Genomic DNA, 19,796 nt, shown 5'->3' on the forward strand with positions numbered 1-19,796 from the left:
CAAGAACATGGTGCTACTCCAACATCATACTTCCTTTTTGTTTGCCTTACATACACAGCTGAGGTAACCCCAGATACATGTACAAGTGTGTAATTCCACTGGCTCGGTCTTCCCTCTGGCCCTTCTTCTGCACCATGCCCCTACATCTCTCTGTGGAGTTCTTTTGGCAACACAAAGGGTGTGGTGTGGTGAGAGGTGCCCGTGGTATCACAGCCAAGCCGAAGAGTTTGAATATAGGCTTTGTACTCTGCAGCTGTGCGGTTTCAGGCAGTCTCCCTACCCTTTCTTTTGCCAGCATCCCTCATCTGTAAAATGGAAGCATTAGTACTGTCTACCTCCTAGGCTGTTTTAAAGGCTAAATGAACTAATGTCTGGAGAGAATTCAACACTGGGCTTGTACACAGCATCACTGCTGTGAGGAAAATGACATTAGTACAAGGAAGCAAAGTTGGAAATATGTACAGGTTTTAATTTCAAAAGACTTGAAGACTTAAACTGTTCTAAATACTCATAAGCATGCATGTGCGTGGTGACGATAAGCATTCTAATTACCCAGATAAAATCATTATCCATCATTCCATCACCGACCCATAAGTATACAATTACATGTGTCAATTAAAAATATATTTAAAAAGAAAACAAAGTAGGCATAATAGTTTGAAGCTAAAACAACCACCACATAAACCACATAATTCAGGAAATGCATTCTTTTCACACTACCACCTTTTGTCATGGTCATACTTAAAAGTCTGAAGGACTGAGAAGGACTTGCCAGTGCTAACTGCATCTACACTGGCAAGCGCAAGTGCACAAATTCATGTGCAAGCATGGGGGAATACACCCTGACCGTTTGTGCATGGTTCCTTTTCTACCCAATTCTACCCAAGCTCCTAGTAGAGAAAGACATCCTCAGCACCCAGGCCTGGGGTCTCTCCGCAAGGTCTAAGCTGCTCCCCTGATGGAAGAGCCCCCTCTATTGTGTTCACAATTCCTACGGGGCTTCCAGACACAACAGCTGCCCACCTCCCCCAGGCTCCGGGCCAAGGACTCTCCAGAAGCACCACTCTTACCCCAGGAGAGACTCTTCTAGCTGGGTTGATGCCTCCTGCATGTTCTGGGCAAGTGCTGTCAGAGGAAGCTTTTTCTGGAAGGCAAAGACAAGGTGGGTTTTTATCTGCTGTTCCATGGCCAGTCTCACTAGTCTGCTTCAGGTCACTCAGGCTACCCCTGCCCTCCACGCAACTTGTGAGAGCTGTCCCTGTGGATCAGCCTGCACTGTCCTTGAACTAAATTAACTTAGGTGCCTGGCACATAGGGAGTGTTCAGCACATGGAGTGTGCCTCCCACACTGGGCATGTCCAGCGCATAGGGTATGCTCACCAGGGGCTAAGCAGCTGCTACTGTTGTTGCTGCTGTTACTGTTACTAATTAACCAGGTGCATAGAGACTGAGTATCACTTATCTGAAATGTTGGGACCATATGTGTTTTAGACTTTGAAATATGTGTTCTGCCTTTACTGGATGAACATTCCCAACTTGAAAATCTAAAATGTGAAACTGTCCAAAGTCTGTAATAAACGTTTTGATTTTAGAGCATTATGGACTTCAAATTTAATTTTTTAAATTAAAATTACTAAAAAATAATTCATTTACTGTATGTGGGAAGGTGCACCTGCACTAATGCCAATGTGCAAGTCAGAGGACAAGTGTGGGAGTCAGTTCTTTCCTTCTACCCTGTAGGCTCCTGGAATTAAACCCAGGTCATCAAGCATGATGGCAAGCACCTTTACCAGCTGAGTCATCTTCCCAGCGCTTGTTTGTTTTTGAGACAGGGACTTTTGTATCCTGAGCTGGCCTTGAACTCACTATGTAGCCATGGATGACTTTGAACTTCTGATCCCTTTGTCTCCACATTCCAGAGTGCTAGAAGTACTGCCATACCTAGTCTGTGTGGTGCTGGGGACTGAAACCAGGGCTTTGTGGATGCCGGGCCAGCACTCTACCAGCTGAGGTAGATTCCCCAGCCCCTAGATTCCAGAGTTTCAGAATGTGTTCTATGAATAGACCTTGCTCTCTAAATATCATCAAAAGTAAATGTAATAAATGCTCAACTGCAAAACTTAGGCTAGAACATTCTTAATCTGGGCCTTGATTTGGCTATAATCCTAAAATTCAGCTTTAAATATCTTACAACATCTGAACAACTTTTGTAGTGTTTCTAAGCACAGAGTCACTCATTTTCCTATCAGCAACAGGATAATTCTGACTTTCCAGTGAAAAGGACACTTACGTCAGATACTGTCTGCTGCCTGCTTTCCTGAATGTACTGGCTTGTGCCATTTGGGAGTACTTGTAGACAGCTATCCATAAAAGTACCCATAGTGGTGGCTCTGGAGGAGGGAGAGGAGTCAGGAAAGCAGGACTGAGACAAACTTCACTCATGTTCTTTTGTGAATTCTGAATTGAAGTTTATCTGTGCAGCTGGAGAGATGTCTCAGCAGTTAAAAGCACTTGCTGCTCTTCTAGAGGACTTGCATTTGATTCCTAGCAACCATAAGGAGACCAGTACTGCCTGCCATGCTCTCAGAACAGAAAGATCTGAGGATAATTGAGGATAATTCATGGTTTGGGTGAGCTCCTTTGAAAAAGAGATGAAATGTAAGGTAAATGTAGTAATCAAAAGAGGCAGACCGTACAATACTAGAACTCCATGGGTCTGTGGAGGGAAAAATCATGAAGAACTTATTTTATAAGTGTCATTCATGATCATGACTGTACAGCCATAATCCTGTTTCCTGGAATACATCAACAAGGAAATTCTACTGAACGATCATATTAATGAAAGTACTGATCCACACTGGATCTCCACAGAGCAGATCAGGCTTCCCAGGGGTGAAGAGCCTTCTGTCATCAGAGAGGAACTAAGAAGCTCTACAATGGTGACGGATGAGCCAATTACACAGAAAGGCCAGCTAAGGGCTCTTGAAGGCTCCCTTTAGGAGTTCTGCCATTCCCACGGAGGCTCCCAGAGCTGAGAAAGCTGCTTTCCATCTCTCTTCCCATGTGATGGAGCTATTGCTGTGCCCTTGGGAACTCTGAGAGTCTCTCTCAATGGTATATGCTCTCCTGAGGACTCCTCTATTTTTTCTCACCGCTGTCATGGCAACTCTTCTTGACTCTCCTCAGAGCCTTTTCTTTGGCATATTTGCTTGCAGTTATAAAACAAACAAACTAAGGTATCAGATATTTCAGAAATTAGGATGAAGGTCCTTGCTCCTACTGCTGGCATGTTCCCACCACCAGTAACTCTCCTCTCTACAGCCCAGTCACTGAACCCTCCAAGAAGCCCACCTAACCACTTCCTATGTCATCTGTTCTCACCCTCCCACAGCATCCTATGCACGTTTTGTTCACTATGTTGTTTTATAATTATTCAGTGGTGACATCCATCACCCAAATGGGCCATGATTACATTTATCCATTTTGTATCTCTAGCACTCAAACACAGTAGGTATTTGATAAAAATTCAGTTTGCTTTCAATGAATAGGTATGACAGTTGGGCAGACAACAGAAAAAGATAGGACATGGCTATGTAAAGGACACTGTTTTATGTAGGGACTTCTGCAGTGGGAATGAGAGGAAGCAAGGCACAAGGGAGCTGCTGAGGCAAAATGGGATTAGAATACAAAGCATTTAAGTCATGCTGAAGAGTATGAACTGTATTCTAGGCAGTGGTAACCAGCAGAGCCCCTTAAGAGGTCCCACTAGTTTTTGGGGCACACCTCAAGTCCAGGTATGCTACCAGCACCACAGACTATTCAGCATCTTCCCACCTTGGCAACTGACTCTGATAATCAGACTGAAGACTGACTAGAAAGGATGAAAACTGGAGGCAGGCAAGATGGTTCAGAAGGGAACCAGGATGCCAGCCCACACAGTTCAAGTATTCATGATAACCAGGTCTCACCTTAAGGAACAGGTAGGGATGAGGCAGGGATGAGGAATTTTAAAGATATCCACAACGAGAATCACAGGGTTGACTAGCAAGGCAGCTACAGGAGGGCGGAGACAAGGTTGGAAGGTCAGCGGAGCAGAAGCCAGGCTAGAAGAGGAGCAGTGGGAACAGAACCAATGACTCAGTCTGTCTCTGAGAAGCAGACCAAAGCAAGCATCCCGTACCCATAGGCGTATGCAAATGTCCACTCGATTTACACAACTGCAGAATCCTAACTATTGTGCAAGGCAGGGAAAGCCTTGTGGTCAGGTGCCCTGTAAGTAACTGTGGGAAACAAAAGAAGGGTGACACAGATATTTGCAAACTAGTTCTTCCTTCTGTGATATCTGGTGATTAACAAAGAAGCAAACGCTAGCTTCCTGGTGTGCCACTGAACTGTCATTTTAATGTGGCTCTGAGATGCATCTAATACTCACATGTCTCCTCTCAACATCGGTGCCATGCTGACCCTGGAAGCATGCTATCAAGCGCTTATGTGAATGGTGGCACATTGACCGCACAGTGTCCAGACGCCGTTCAATCTGTCAAAGCAGAGACAAAAGAGCCATTTAGAGGTCTTAAGGAAAAGTCAGCCTCTTCCACATGTGGTGTGTGCATAAAGGTAGGAAAAGCAAGCTGCAGTGAAACTTCACAGCTCTTGGGTATTGACAGACAGCTCCTATTTACTCATGCCATGGGTTTTGCTGCTGACACTTGATAGTCTTGGGTTGCAGGAGGCTGTCCTTGTACACTGCGGTGTGTTCAGCAACATCTCTGGCCTCTACTTATTAGACGCAAGAAGCACTCCTCTTCTCATGATGTCAGTATCTCCAGGAAAGCACAGAGCTGCTTCCTTACACTGAAATGTTCTAGACCCTCCAAAGCTAAATCTGTTCAGGCTAAGGGACGATCATGACTATGTCTATGAGGCCAAGTAGTGGCAGTCAGTTTACCAGCTAGGGCACCATCAAAGCTCTGGTCCAATCAAACAAACTCCTATCTACAGCCACGTGGGAAAAGTCAGCAGGGACATAAGAAGCACAAGCAATGGGGGTCTTCCCCACAGGGCAGCAGGCCCAAAATCCATGTGGCACAACCGTATAAAACCTTCTTCCATATTAGGTTTCGGGCAGGTTTTGGTTTCTGTTTAAAAGAGGCCCCCCACAGCAGAATGGGTACCCAGCAGTAAGAATTACTGACCCAGGGACCACACATGTTAAATAACTTCCCCAATCAGACTGCTGGGATATTGCTGTTTATGGCAAAGAGGGCTGCTTGTTACAGGAAGGAATGCCAAAAATGTGTGTTCTGATGACTCATGAAGAGTGAGAGCGAGCCTCAGGGACGCCTTCTATTCTAATGAAAAGTCAGCAAATTCAATGCAGAATACATTTTGACTCCTAGTTGCTTTGTGCCTGTTTCTCAAAGGTACCTGGATACAATTAGCTTCTCTTCAGATCCAAGCCCCTGTCATCAGGATTGTGACCAGTAGATAAGCTGACATTCAGAAGCACATGCCACAGCAACTCCCCATCTACAGTGGCCACAGTTCAGAGCATCAGAAAACTAGTAGTCTCCATTTGCCACAAAAGCAAATGAATAATTGGAATCCTGAACCTTTTTACCAACCTGTTAACTCCATGGGGACAGGAACCCTGTTTGTTTTGTTCACTGGTCTCCCCCAAGTGCATGGTCCAGTGGCTGCCACAGGATCAGAAGGCCTCTACTTTTGACTATGGTGGACAAATACCTAGTGCTCTCCCGTGCCTGGTATTAGAAAAGCAATAGGGAATACACACCAGTCTTTGCCCGCTGGGATCCACAGCCTCCTGGGGCAGTAGCATGCTACTAAAATAAAAGGCAGCCCTGGCATAAAGAGATGGGGGAAGAAGGCAGTGTTACCTCAGAGGTAGGCTAGCAACACATACCTGGTGGCGTGGAGTGGCAAGCAGAGAAAAGTCAAACCCCTCTCTCTCTCAGGCTCCACTGTCAGGACTCCCACCATTTCATTCACTCTCTCATTAGTCCTCCCGATAAGTTCATGGGGCAGATACTGCCAGCACCCTCACTGGAGACCAGTGGAAACTGAGGCACTGGGGGACTAACTCAACCCTAGGCCACAGGACCAGTTGGAGGCAGACCTGGTGGTAGGTAGAGTTAGCACTGGGAACCATTGTTTTTTTGTTTGTTTGTTTGTTTGTTTTGTTTTCTCCTTCAAGTTAAAACAGCAGCAAACAGAGAGGGAAAACATCTGGAGCAGTTACGATAGACAGCAAAGAAGAGTCTGTGTAATAAAACCAGGGTGTTCCAGAGGGTGCAAAACTTTCATGCCCCATAGGCAACAATGGACAGCTACCCCCAGTGCCATCAGGCCTTACCTTTCCTCCAGCTACAAGGACCTGATCTCAGAACTTCAAGGATTAAATGAGATAATGTATATTACTGGAGCAGGATGGCATGAAAACCTAGCTGAAACTTGGCTGACACAAACAGTACCCCAGGAGGTCAGAAAATGAATTTAAAATACACGCCCCAAAATAAGAAACGTCAAGAATGTAATTTAACAAATCTTTTTTGTTTTGTTTTCTAAGTCAAGGTCTAACTATATAGCAAAAGCTGGCCTTGAACTTAAAACCTCCAAAAAAAAAAAAAAAAAAAAAAAGGCTTTTAAAAATGTATCAGGCTAGAGTAAGAACATAGGCTTAGACTGCTCTAGGTTTAATCCCCAGCACCAAAACCCAAATCAAGTGGCCCTCCACATCAATGGATTTTTAACATCCATACCTTTAGCCAGCCACAGATCAAAAAATACTCATAGAAAAAAATTTAAGATCATGTGTGCACTTTTCATTGCTGTTCTCTGAACTATGCACACTGTGAGTAACTAAGAGGAAATTTAAAGTACAGATGGGGCTCAGTAGCAGAGTACCTGCTTACTACGAATGAATGAATGAATGAATGAATGAATGAATGAATGAATGAGGATGCTATCAAAAGGACGTGTACAGGCTGAATTCAAATGCTGCACTGTTTTGTACGAGGACAACTAGAATTAATCTGTCCATGGAAACCAAAATGACTATATTCTACTCGCAGGTGGCTGACACAATCTGAGGTGTTTGGCGGGCCGTGACGGAAACTCTTCTCTGACTTATACCAGCTCCTTTTCTCTACAGGAAGGGATAGATGGTCCACTGGAGCCAGACTCTCAGTCTTTAGAGTCTCACATGAGTAGACAAACTGCTGTGTAAGTTACGGAGTCACAAGGCAAGCAGGCAGGACAAGCAGCTTAACAAAGACTCGGTGCAGCCAAGGCTCGCCCTCCCTGGGCCTTCTAACGTGGGTGGAGCTGTGAGCAGAGATGAAGTATAGAAAGGCCCCAGTGTCTTCTCCAAGACCAAAGTCAGGGAAACTTCTTGACAGATGGAATAGGGTGGCCCTGGCCAGTCTCCTGGCAGGAAAAGGAAGGTAGGTCTGAGCTGATGACATGCAGAGTCCCAGACCCCCAGCTGGTCATGCTAGATATGGCCGGATCAACACAAGACTAAGCTCCCAAGACCCAAGCAGCCCAGGGGTGAGGAGAAACAGTGCTAGCAGGAGAGGGACATCAAAGTTGTAGGTTGGAGCCACTGGGGCCTCTAGCAGTGGGCAGACCTGTCCCATCAGGGGCAACATCACAGCAGTGGATCAGAGTGCCAGCCTACCAAGAGCCTGTGGCCAGGCCACTGTGCCGGGGGACTGACCAGGCCTGCCCCATGCCAACACCTGGCATAAAGGAGCAGGACTAGCCCCATCCAAGCTTCACAACATGACAGGTTTCAGATCTCCTTTCTTTTGTATTCCTGTCCCATGCATCTCTGTCCTATCAAACCCAAGCTAATTCAGTTATTCTATTCTACCTAGGAAAGAGGAAGTGAAAGGCCTCACAAGCACCAAGTCTCACCATGTCTATGTCACTCCCAGTCCTCAAGTCCTCCCCCATAACTATTTCCTTTGTTGGGTTTAAACCAGGGGTTGTGAATGCTAGAGAAGTGCTTTACCAGAGTCACGCTGCCAGTCTTAGATTTAAATGATTTGTTTTCGTTTCACATCTTTAAAGAGATTGTTTTAAGACTATTTTGACCAGCCTGGAGGTCAAATAGACCTCATGGGAGGCTATGGCAGGAGGATTGTGAGTTCAAGTCTTAGAACTTACAGAGTAAGTTTGAGGACAGTCTGAGCAAAGCAGTGAGACCATGTCTCAAAAAGAAAATAGGTAGTGGTGTAGCTCTGTGGTAAAGCACTAGCCCAGCATGCATGCATGCAGCCTGGGATGTGATCCCTAGTCAGGAGAAAGCGTGTTTGTTACCTGAAGCAGATCTTCACTGAGAACTTCTGTTTTCTCAGCTCTATGGGAAAAATGAAATTCAGAATTAGAAGTGAAGGAAAAGTAACCTGTGAAACTTAAAAATGGGTAATTGGGGAATTCCAAACAAACAGGCAGGAGTAAATTTACATCAGAGGACAACTTAAGAAAAACAAACAAAAAGACTGAATAGCAATCCAACACAAGAGCCCATGGTGTGGGACAGTGGCCCTCAGCCTGCTGTGGAGAGTCACTCACAGCCTTTCTCCAGGACTGGTCACACAACATTCTAGACCAACTCTGGAGTACCATCCTGCATTGTGGAAGGTCCACACAGGCCGTGCTTTGAGAACCATTTTCTGAAGGCTCAATTTCAGGCACTAAAAAGATCACATCTAAGTTTTCACAGCCAGTCTTATAGAGAAAAGTTTGTCCTAGATCTCCAAACCTTGGGCCTCACACACCACAGTAGCAAACATTCCTCCTCTAATTTCACAGGGAAAATAGTTATTTCCCAGTGTCCTCTTTGCAGTGCTCAGAACAACTGCTAGATTTGCTGAACATCACAGCTATCATGAGAAGAAGGCCTGTCTAGGCTGCTAGAGTCCAAAGCTGAACAAAACTGCCCAGTGACCCAATTGCTCAAAGCTAGCTTCCATTGGTAGGAAGGTGACTTTAATCCTGCCTAGATGGAGAAGTTAGGTCACTGGGTACACCCTTAGGTAAGACTTGGGGATCCCAGCCCTTTCCTGTCTCTCATGGATTTTTTGAACACCATGCAGTTATCAGGTCTCGCTTGTATTCCTATGATATTCTGTGCCACCACAGGCCCAAAGCAACAGTGCCAAGCAACCATGTAACAAAACCTACGAATCCATGAGCCAAAATGAACCTTTCTTCCTTTTTCTTCCTTATCTGTTTCCCATGGGTATATGTGCACGTGTACACACATTCCCAAGTGCACAGATGCACATGCATTTGTGTAAGTATGAATGTGAAAGCCAAAGGTTGATGCCTGGTGTCTTCCTCAATTGTTTTCCACCTTTTATACTGAAGCAGTGTCTCCCACTTGAACCCAGAGCTTACAGATCCAACTAACCTAGCAAGCAATCTTGTCCTGAGGATACCACATCAGGCTATCACACTCACCAGCTTTTTTACTTGATGGCTACGGATCTGAAGACTGGTCCTTACAAACTCATGGCAAGCACTTTACCCATCGGGCCATCTCACCAGCCACCCTTTCCTCAAGTGGCAAATACTTTGTCACAGCTGAGAATGCTTTTCTTGGCAGTTCATAGGGCTGCTTATTGACATATAAAACCTGAAAGTCCTGGAGTCCAAAGTATTATTGTGGAATTGTGGTTTAACTTGTGATCTGAGAAACTGCAAATTTCTGTTAAAAACGAACAAGGAGAGTTTCAAGAAAAAAGGGAATTCTGAATAGTTAGGGTACTTTAGAAGGTGCCCAAATGAACTAATCTTGAGTCCCTTTCTGACTTTCAAGACAGAGTCTCACTATGTAACACTGGCCTAGAACTCACTCTGCAGACCAGGCAGGCCTCAAATTTAGAGATCCTCTGCCTCTGCCTCCCAAGTGCTGGGGCTAAAGGCATGCACTACCATCTCTTAGAAATGGCTTTTTAAACAAACTATGGCAGAATGTAGAGCTGCATAATCTTAGGCTTGACCCAATATAAAAGAGGGAGAAGCTGTTTGGCCAAAAACTGAGGGAAACTCTCAAAATGACCTGAAAACACAGCTCAGAGCAGCCCCATATATTAGCAAGTGAGAGAAATACCAGTGCCCCTCCAGCCTACTGTTGGGGGCAGTGGCATGTTTATCACAATGGCCATTGCTACAGAAGATTCCAGAACCAGGTGTGATTCAGTGTCCCAATTAACCTAGAGATGCCTAGAGGAGTGCCTCACTTAGCAGATTCTGCAGGTCACCAGAACTCTGCCCTAATTCAGATACCTCCCCACACCAGAGGAGCAGAGCTTGGAGAGAGAGAGCCAAAGCCCCAGTGAGCGGAAGTGGAACTCTGAACTCCATGAAGAAGTTCCACAGCAGCAGTCAACACTCTTAGCCTTGGCTTGAGTGGCACGGGCACTGCAGAATCTTATGTAGCCCAGGTTGGCCTTTTTATGCAGTTAAGTATGATCTTGAATTTCTGGTTCTCCTGCCTCTACCTCCCAAGTATTGGGACTATGGAGGTATATTGTCATACTGGCCTTTTTAAAATTTTGGAGATCTAGGTTTTTAAGACTTGTGAATTTATAAACACAGTGATATAATAACCACAAATAAAATTAAGCAAATATAAACACAAAACAAGTAATAACTTTAAAAAACCTAAAAATGAAAGGCCCATGAGGAAGACAGTCACAATAGTGAGCTGCAAATAATTAGTTCTAATAACTTAAGTATCGAATAGTAATACAGCCAAAAATTATAGCATGACTGTATTGGAAGGATCTACAAGAGTTCTTTAATCAAAGAATAGCAGTTTATACATATTGTTTATAAGCAGAGATATAAGTAACTGTCATAATAAATGGCTCTAATACCTTAATAGCTGTTGCTGGGGATGGAAACTCTAGAAAAGTAGAGGGAGAATCTATTGTATTTGGTGACAAGCCTGTCTTATAATATACACATATATAGTGTCTCCCCCCCCCCCCTTCCTCTTGTTGGAGATCAGGCTGAGGCTTTGCAATTGTGAAAATAATTTATCAATAAACTATAACCCTCACACAAAGGAGAGGGCAGAGGGCAGAGGTAGAAGTCAGGTGTCTTCTTTGACCTCCACCTTATTTTTTTGGATCAGCTTCTCCAGTTCTGCCAGGCTGCTCAGCAATCTCCACCTCCTCAGCGCCAGTGTGAGCCACCACATTTGGCTTTTTCTGTATGGCTGCTGGGGAACTCAAATGCAGATCCTCACACTTGCATAGCAAGTGCTTTCAAGACTGAACCATCTCAACAGCTCACTCACCCGACATTTTGAAAACAGTGTGCTACTAATATTTTTACACGGTGAGCTTTATATGATTAGAATTAACTGTTGCTTATGATAATGGGTGCAACTATCAATATCTACAAAAACTAACAGAGTAGCAAAATACCAAACCCTCAAAGTACCCAAAACTGAAAGGAAATAGCCAATATTAGTATCATTTTCCCAAATCAACTGATCATTTACTTTAAATTTAGAGATGGGATGGCAAAGATGGCTCAGAGGTTAAGAACATTGTTCTTCTGGAGAGCCTGAGTTCAATTTCCAGCACCCACATTAACTATCTATAACTCCAGTTCCAGGGGATCCAATGCCCTCTTCTGGCCTCCTCAGATACCAAGCAAGCACATGGTATACAGATATACATACCGGCAAAACACATACATAAAATAATTTTAAAATAAGTGAGTGAATTTAAAGGTCTGTAAAGGTATTGGAAGCCAAGAAATACAATGTACATATTGTTAAAGTGTTAACAACATAATGTTTAAGAATTAATCTGCCTGTTTTTGTCTCTGTGAATACTTATTACATTCACAAAATTACTTTTAGAAAATGAACCAGTGTGGATCTTAATCAGATACTAGAATTCACTGAACATATTAAAAAAACAACCTAGAAATTAGGAAACATTATTTTAAATTGCTAAGTCCTGATTGTAGAGTATAACTGAAAAATGGATGGCTCTCTTCACACACAGATTATCTGCTGGCCTGTGCTAGCTCTACTGCAGCTGAGAATTGCTGAAGTCCTCACCACCAGAAATGCGCCAGTGACGCAGTCTGCCATCTTCAATGTGACAGTCCAAGACTCTATTAGTGTATGTTAGCGACATTGTCAAATACGTGTATAAAATACTTAAATTTTACTTATACTACCCTAATGTATATTCTCCCACCCTTCTTGATGGTCCCTTCCTATTTCCTAACAATCTCCTTTCTGTTTCTAGTAACAGTTTTTAAGTTATCCATCTTTACCAGAGATGTAAAATTCTTACCTGGGGAAAGGTCAGCAATTTAGAATACTGACCAAAGTGTACACTCAAGTAAGGAAGTAAACTAGCTATAAAAATCTGCAGGATTTCCTAAGATGTACTATATTTATTGACTATAGTGCTTTCTCATAAGGTAAATGTGAATTGTGTTAACTCTGACTGGTTGCCATCATTTTTAACTTGTTAGAACAAAGATTGGGAACAATGGATTGAACTAAGACATCTAATGATAGGAATAAAAACCAATTATATAAAACAAGCCAACTGTACAAGATGTTTGGTAAGCAAGAGTTTTGAGCCAGACATCTTGCTACAGACTTCAACTCTACTGTCAGAGCTTCTTTGTGTTCAATGTTCTGTGCTTGAAAACACACTCCAAATTTCCTGTCTGTAACTGGAAACAATAACACTCAGGAAGGAACTTCCCACTCGCCATGGTTCTCTGTGGCTTGTTTTTTCCTATGCAGGCCACTCTGCCATCTCACAAGGCATTCACACAAGGCTTACTCCACACACAATATTTTTTCTTTCTTTTTTAAAATTTGTGTGGGTGTTATATGCATGTGTGCATACATGTGTGTATAGGAAGTCCAGAAAAGGACATCAGGTGTCTTCTATCACTCTCTTGAAACAGGGTCTCTTACTGAACCTGGAGGTTCTGTGGGTCTCAGTGCCCCCTTGCAGGAGTTAGACTTTTATGTGGATGATAGGGATTCAAACTGAGGACATGTTAGTTCAGCAAATGGTCTGATCTGCTGAGGCACCCCTACCCCACCCTAAACTACTACCTCCCCTGGCAGGATTTTTCCTGAAGTTTTTCTAAAGCCCTAATATTTCTCCCTAGAATTTTCAAGGCCCCGGAGCAGTGTTGTGTGTACCTTCACATGCTTTCCTATCCCTGGATGAAGTCTGGGAAAATTCAGCCCTCCAGTTATGGCAAAAAGCAAGTTTTATTCTGCCCACTTACTGGGCAAGGAGAAAACATGAGTATTTCCAAACTGAAGCATTCAACTTTCAAAAACAGAAAATGCTCAGAGTAGTGCATAAAAACTTCTGGTTGGTTTGACAATACTCACATGAAATCATGGACCGAGGTCTGGCAAAGCTACTGTCATGTGACACCGACACACTAAATGCTATTGTTGTAAACTTCCATCTTATCTCTTGTGATGAGCACCAGTACACAAACACTTGCCTAGAACATCTGTTATGGGAACCACAGGCTTCCTAGTCCTGACTAGAGACCCAGGAGCCCACACCATCAAAGTAACCTGTGAGCTCCAACCACTGACCAGACTGTGGCTTCCCAGAATCTGAGAGTAGCCATCACTTCTCCCATACTTCATACAGAATTTACCCACCACACAGCAGGGGCTGAGGAATTTTCATTGGATGATGGATGGCTGCTGCCAAGAACAAACTTTTACTTCAAAAAAGGCAATAAAAAAGTTCCAAAGGAACTAGGCAGAAAAGCAGACACAGAGTAAAATACATGATGACTAAAACCCAATGAGGGCATGATTTTTTGAAGTAAATCTGTTTAAAAATTAGGAGGAAGGAAATGAGTGTGGTAGTGTAGGCCTGAATCAAGTGTTCACAATGGGGAGGCAGGAGGTCAAGAGTTCAAGGTCATCCTCAGCTAACAGCAAATCTGATGCTAGCCCCAGCTGTATTAAGATTATGTCTGTCTTTCCCTGTGTTGCTCTACATTTAAACTAGTGATTCCCAACCACAAGTGACTTACTGACAACCACAAGTCCCCTTACTGACATCCTAACACCCTGAGGGCATTTAGTTTGAGTTTGTACTGGGAGGTTGCAACTGGTGTCTAGAGAGTGAACAATGTGTCTGCCAATCATCCCAGCAAGCTGCTTTCTCCTAATCAGTGCAGAAAACCAGAGGCAGAGTCAACAGCTTGCATTAGTGCCCATTGCTGTCGAAACAGACTGCCACAAACTGAGTAGCTTAAACAATATACATGCATTATCTTGCAATTGTGGAGGTCAAAAATTCAAAACAGGTCTCACTGGGCGGAAATCTAGGTGTCAGCATGGCCAGGCTCTTTTCTGGACACTCCTTCCCTTTCCAGCTTCTAGAAGCCACCCACATTCTTTGGCCCTTTTCCTGTACTGTTTAGGCCAGCAACTTGCAATGTGCACTCTGTGCTTTTCTTCCCAGTCACAGCCTCCTACACAGAACTGTCAGTGACCTCCTCCTTCCATAACCTCCTGATGACAACGGGTCCACCTGAAAAACCAGGGTAATTGCCCCTTCCCTATATACATTCAGCCTTGGCTCCCCTCTGCACACATATGCGGGTTCTGGAGTTTACCTTGTAGATACCTATAGAAACTGCAATCATCATTTTGCCCACCACAGATCCTATATATGGACAGTGCCAAGGCTGAAGAACCTGGTTTCAATGACACATTCACACGAATATGGAATCATGCATCTGTGACACCCACCCATATAGGTCCCAACTGGCAGACATACCTGAGGAGCATTCTCATGGGTCAGAATCCTCAGCCTTACCTCACTGCTTGCAAGGCCTAGTGTGTAAATTCCTACATGTGTCATTGTCTGTTTAGATACAAGGATGGTCACTGAATGAAATTAAGGCTGTGTTTCCCAAGCCCTCTACCTTTCTGTGGAGTCTACTTGACAGGCCCAGGGTGTTAACCTCCATATCACAAGAGTTCTACAATGGCTGGAAGATACCTCTAGGAGCCCTACTGGTCACTGAGACATCACAGCTAAGCTTGCTGGGTGTATCTTGGGCCCAGGTGTATTGCCCCACCTCTGGTATCTCACTCAATTCTTGCAACAACTCTACGAGGTAGGAGCTGCCACTACTACCTCCATTTCCAGATGGGCAAAGTGAGGCTCTGGAAGTAACTTGCCCACAGCCACAGCATTAGAAGCAGAGACTCAAATTCAAACCCTGCACATCTCATCCTCAAGCCTTAGAGAGTCATGTTTTTTCCAGGGTTCAACAAGATACCAAAGCCAGTCAGAGAAGCTAAGAGAGTTTGTATTTTTAAATAGGTAAAAAAGAAAAGAGGAATGTTTTATAGCACTTGAAATTTAGATGTTTCATTGTGATTGTGTGTGTGTGTGTGTGTGTGTGTAATGTGTTAAACTGTTGCATGCAGGATTGTGCGTCACTGTGTCATGGTGTTAAACTTCAACTCGCCACAACTTGAAGTCACCTGATTAAAAAGCCTCAGTTGAGGAATTGTCTAGATGAGGCTGGGTTGTGAGCACATCTGCAGGTGACTATTCTGATTACTGATGGACATAGAAAAACCCAGCCCATTGTGGGTAGCACCTTTCCCTAGGCAGGGGATCCTGAACAGTGTAAGGGGCAAAAAGCCTAGAGCAAAAGAAGCAGCAATAAGCAGACAACACCGGGGCATCTGTTTCTCTCTGCTCTTGACTGTGGGTGTGATAAGATCATCAGCTTAACCTCACAGCTTGAGGTCTCCTCCAGGATGGACTAGAACCTGGAAGCTGCTTTTGGTCAGGGTGTTTTTTAATCACCGCAACAGAAATGAAGCTAGGATAAATAAACACAGTCTATAAATAAAGTCTACTGGAGCACTGCCAGGCCCCACAGCTGAGTTAGTGTGTCATCAGAGCTCCAGGTACTCACTATCACGGCATTTAGGAAGGCACATGCCAACCTGGTCCAAACCAGCAACTCCGACTTGGCTTGATAGAGACCTTGAAAACTAGCTTTTTTAGAATCACTCTGTGGACTGGTATATGGGGCTAGTCTCAGTTATATTTTTTGCTTTCTCACTGTTCTGCATTATATTCACGATGTGCCTATTAGCTATGGTGAATGGTGGTGGCTGAACTTCTAATACAGCCCCAAAGCAGAGGCACAGCTCAGGGCTGGAGGCAGAGGTGACAAAACGAAATGAGGGCGTATGTCTCTCCTTGTCCCCTCCCCCATCCTTCGGGCACAGGACAGTACACTATTTTCTCTCTGTTCATAACAAACTTCAGGGCAGAACTGAAATAGCACAGATCTCTATACAAAGAAGGGCTCAGCTAATTTTCTTCTGGAAAGATCAAGAAAGAAATGCCCCAGGCTTGTAGGCCACTGTGTTACAGTTGCTCAGCTCTGCCAAAAGTAACCATAGAAAATATATGGGTGAATATGACTGCCACAATACTTCACCAAGTTGATTCTTTTCAGGGTAGAGACAATATATTTCCAGCCCTAATGTGCTCACAGAGGTATGCAAGTATACAGATGGGTTACCATCCCATCCCATTGTCTCTGAGACCACACTGCTGCCTTCAGTTTATATACTCATATGGAAGATCGCAGTCCTGTCCACACACCCACTTAGATATGTAATGACAAAAGACCAGCACAGAATGTCGAAATTATTTTAATAAATTGATTTTAATTTTAGTTACCTGGAAACAGATAAGTGCATCTGTGAAGAACAAGGGAAGCTAAGCTGATCAAAAAATCTCAGTGCTCTATACATCATCACTGACAATGAAGTCAGAGGACAGCCTTGCAAAAAAGAAGTGTGTTTCAGTCCCTAGAAATTCAAGTTTGTACAACACTGTCATCTCCTGTCACTCATGCTTCCAAATCCTAGAGAGCTGCAGGCGCTGGCTAAGTTATTACTGTTTCCTCTCACCAGCTCTTCTTGAGCTGTCTTCTTGAGCTGCTAAAAAGGAATCTGAAATCTACTTAACTGGATTTTTAAAAATAAAAGCCCCTCTCATACTTTATACATCAAAAAATCTGTCACACATTCCACCAAGTAGTTTAAAAGTCCTGAGGTCACAGAACTCTAAAGGGGTCATATGGGGGCAGGAGTTCCCATGCATGACATGTAAAGGGAAAGATGCTTCTCCTGGGGAAGATCATACAGAAAGTATGTAAGAGATGACACAGGAAATGAGAGCTAGCAGTTCTATACCCTGAATTCCAAAGCATAGGGTTTATTCAGCTTCTTTACAATGGAGTTAAAACTATTTACTTTTTACTTCAAAAGACACAAAGCCCTATCGATCTTAACTTCATCTTTTCAAACTATTATTTGAATCTCAGTCAATGGCTAAGCCCAACAGTGACATTTTATTGTTCTCTCACATATGTGAATGTGTCCACAGCTTTTTGTTTGCCTTTTCCCTCTGGCAAATGAAATGGAATCTATTTGCTAGTCCTATTCTAACCATGTGGCCTAAGTCTCAAAGCTCCATCAAAACTTCTTGCCAATGGCAAGGTCCAAGGAATGTTCTCTATAACCAGCATGCTGTACTTCTTTTGGTGGGATCCTAGAGGACTCCCAAGTGCTTCATTCCCTCGCCCACTTCAGTGCTTTGTGTCACCTGCGCGGACCTGCCTATACCTGGAGGAGAGTTTCAGATTGCAACTTATCTTCCAGCAGTCAGAAATGGGTAAGAAACATATAAGATAATGCAAGGCAGACAGAGCAGGGAGAACCACAGCCTATGGGGGGAGTTACAGGAAGGCAGACCTGTTTATTGCTATGTAAGGCAACAAGAGGCCTGGAGGAAACACAGCAGTCTGGGACTCAGTGGCTAAGTAAGCAATTGCCTAGTATAGAAGAGATGTGAGAGGCTCTATACGCACGCACGTACACACGCACCAGCCAAAAGACCACAAATTTAAGTGTTCAGCTGTCCACCCCTAAGCTAACACAGTGCTGGAACATATTGACTTTGGAAAGTCAGTTTCCACAGAAATCAAGTTATAGATGACTACTGAGATCCCAATTCAGCTCACAAAGCTTTGGTACACAGCTGATGTAAAAGGTGGCCCTGGGAGGGTCCTACTGTTTTAGTGAGCCGCTCCAGAACCAGAGACTAGTGATGAAAAAATAAAAACAGTGGCTCCTAACATGTGTTGTTACCACCCCTGGCACTTTGAAAATGGCCAGAAAAAGCAACTGACAGGGGCGGTAAGTGGATGAGCAGTTAGCTGGGTGGAATGGTTTTAGGTTTCATTCTAAAAGGGCATGAGGGATCTTACTTGGAGTGATGGAAAATTTACTAGAATTCACTGACTTGGACCTGTATAACAAGTTTGACTGTCATGATCCATATACAACCATGTGTCTCCTAATGGCACTGCAATCAATCTCTGATGGACCAATCTCATGCATAGGGAAGCAGTCCCTGAAGATGCAGCTAAAAGCTCCAACATTGAGGGACAGTGCAATGTGGGGGCGTTTCTCACTTATTTGTAGAGATGATGCTGCAAACACACCCTTGGCTGCCCACCATAGGAAAACACCAAATAATTTAAGACAGCACTCTACAGATAGGCCCACAGCCAGCCCAATTTCTCATTGAGATTCTGGGTGATTCTAGCTTACGTCAAGTTGATAATTAAAGCTAATGATCACAACTGTGTTTTCATTGCTATTTTAGAATACTTCTTAAGCCAAGCATGGTGGTGCACACCTTTAATCCTAGCACCAAAGAGGCAGAAGCAGGTGGATCTCTGAGTTTGAGGTTAGCCTGGTCTATAGAGTGAGTTCCATAATAGCCAGGGCTACATAATAGAAAGAGACCCTGTTCTAAAAAGAAACAAACAAACAAACAAAAGGAATGAAAATAATGTATTTTCTTTACTATGGCAGCAGCCTCCTGCATCTCAAGTTCACTGATTCTCTTGCTCTGATCATTTTCTCTTGGGATTGATTTAATCTCATACTATTATGTTGTACAACAAAAGAACAGGTCATACCACACAGCCCAGGTATATCATCTAGATGTGTAAGTATGCTCCATAATGATTCCACAAAGATGAAATCACTTCTGAGATACGAACCTGTCCTTAAGGGAAACATGCCTGGATGCAACACAAAACCACTGGGAATTAGCAGCAGATCCTACCTGCCTCCCCCTTTTAAATGTTTATGGTATGTATGAGTGTGCATTTGTACACACATACACTTTTGAGCACATGTGGAGGCCAGAGGTCAATATCAGGTGTCTTATGTACAGCCCTCCGCCTCCCCTGCTCCTTCCCTTAAAGAGGAAGCTCTGCAGCCAATCCTCTAGCACAGCTGGCCTGGGGAGACACTGCAGTGGGAGCCTGCAGTGAAGAGCTGCAGGTACAGAGCCAGCCTAAGCCTCTCATACACCAGGCAGAGAGCAGACTCTTCCAGCTCAGTGCTGCCTGGAGTACATCTCAAGGGTGTGACTCATGCGGAACTACTTTTGCCTTCTTTTCTTCCAGGAAGTCACCCAGTGATAAGAATCTGATTGTGCCAGAGTCTGAGTTTCATTTCAGGGAAGGAGAGGGATTCAGTATGTGACAGGAACCAGGAACTAGGTCTATGGAGCCAGATATCCTTTGACTTTGTGTGTGTCCATTCCATTGTTAAAATGGTAGTCATCATGACTCCAAGATGGAAACAAAATACCATAACAGTGGTTATT

At 43.9% G+C, this 19,796-nt stretch overlaps 1 protein-coding gene across 7 annotated transcripts in view; it reads right to left on the bottom strand.

Moving 5' to 3' along the window:
- Arhgap17 (Rho GTPase activating protein 17) overlaps positions 1-19,796 on the bottom strand; it is an 80,391-nt gene that overhangs the window by 37,487 nt on the left and 23,108 nt on the right. For 6 of the 7 annotated variants that reach the window (XR_007835023.1, XR_007835022.1, XM_051192888.1 and 3 more), the window contains exons 2-4: positions 8,344-8,383; positions 4,433-4,537; positions 1,071-1,144 (exon numbers count right to left, since the gene is read on the bottom strand). Coding sequence is in view for 5 of the 7 variants with exons in the window: in XM_051192888.1 (XP_051048845.1) it covers positions 1,071-1,144; positions 4,433-4,537; positions 8,344-8,383 (219 nt within the window). In the remaining 2 variants the exon portion in view is untranslated. Of the gene's footprint in view, positions 1-1,070; positions 1,145-3,968; positions 4,104-4,432; positions 4,538-8,343; positions 8,384-19,796 lie in introns of those variants that run through there. The other variant, XM_051192891.1, reaches the window with a different exon arrangement.

Source organism: Phodopus roborovskii, unplaced genomic scaffold, assembly GCF_943737965.1.
Source record: "Phodopus roborovskii unplaced genomic scaffold, PHOROB, whole genome shotgun sequence".
In the NCBI taxonomy this organism is placed as follows: Eukaryota; Metazoa; Chordata; class Mammalia; order Rodentia; family Cricetidae; genus Phodopus; species Phodopus roborovskii.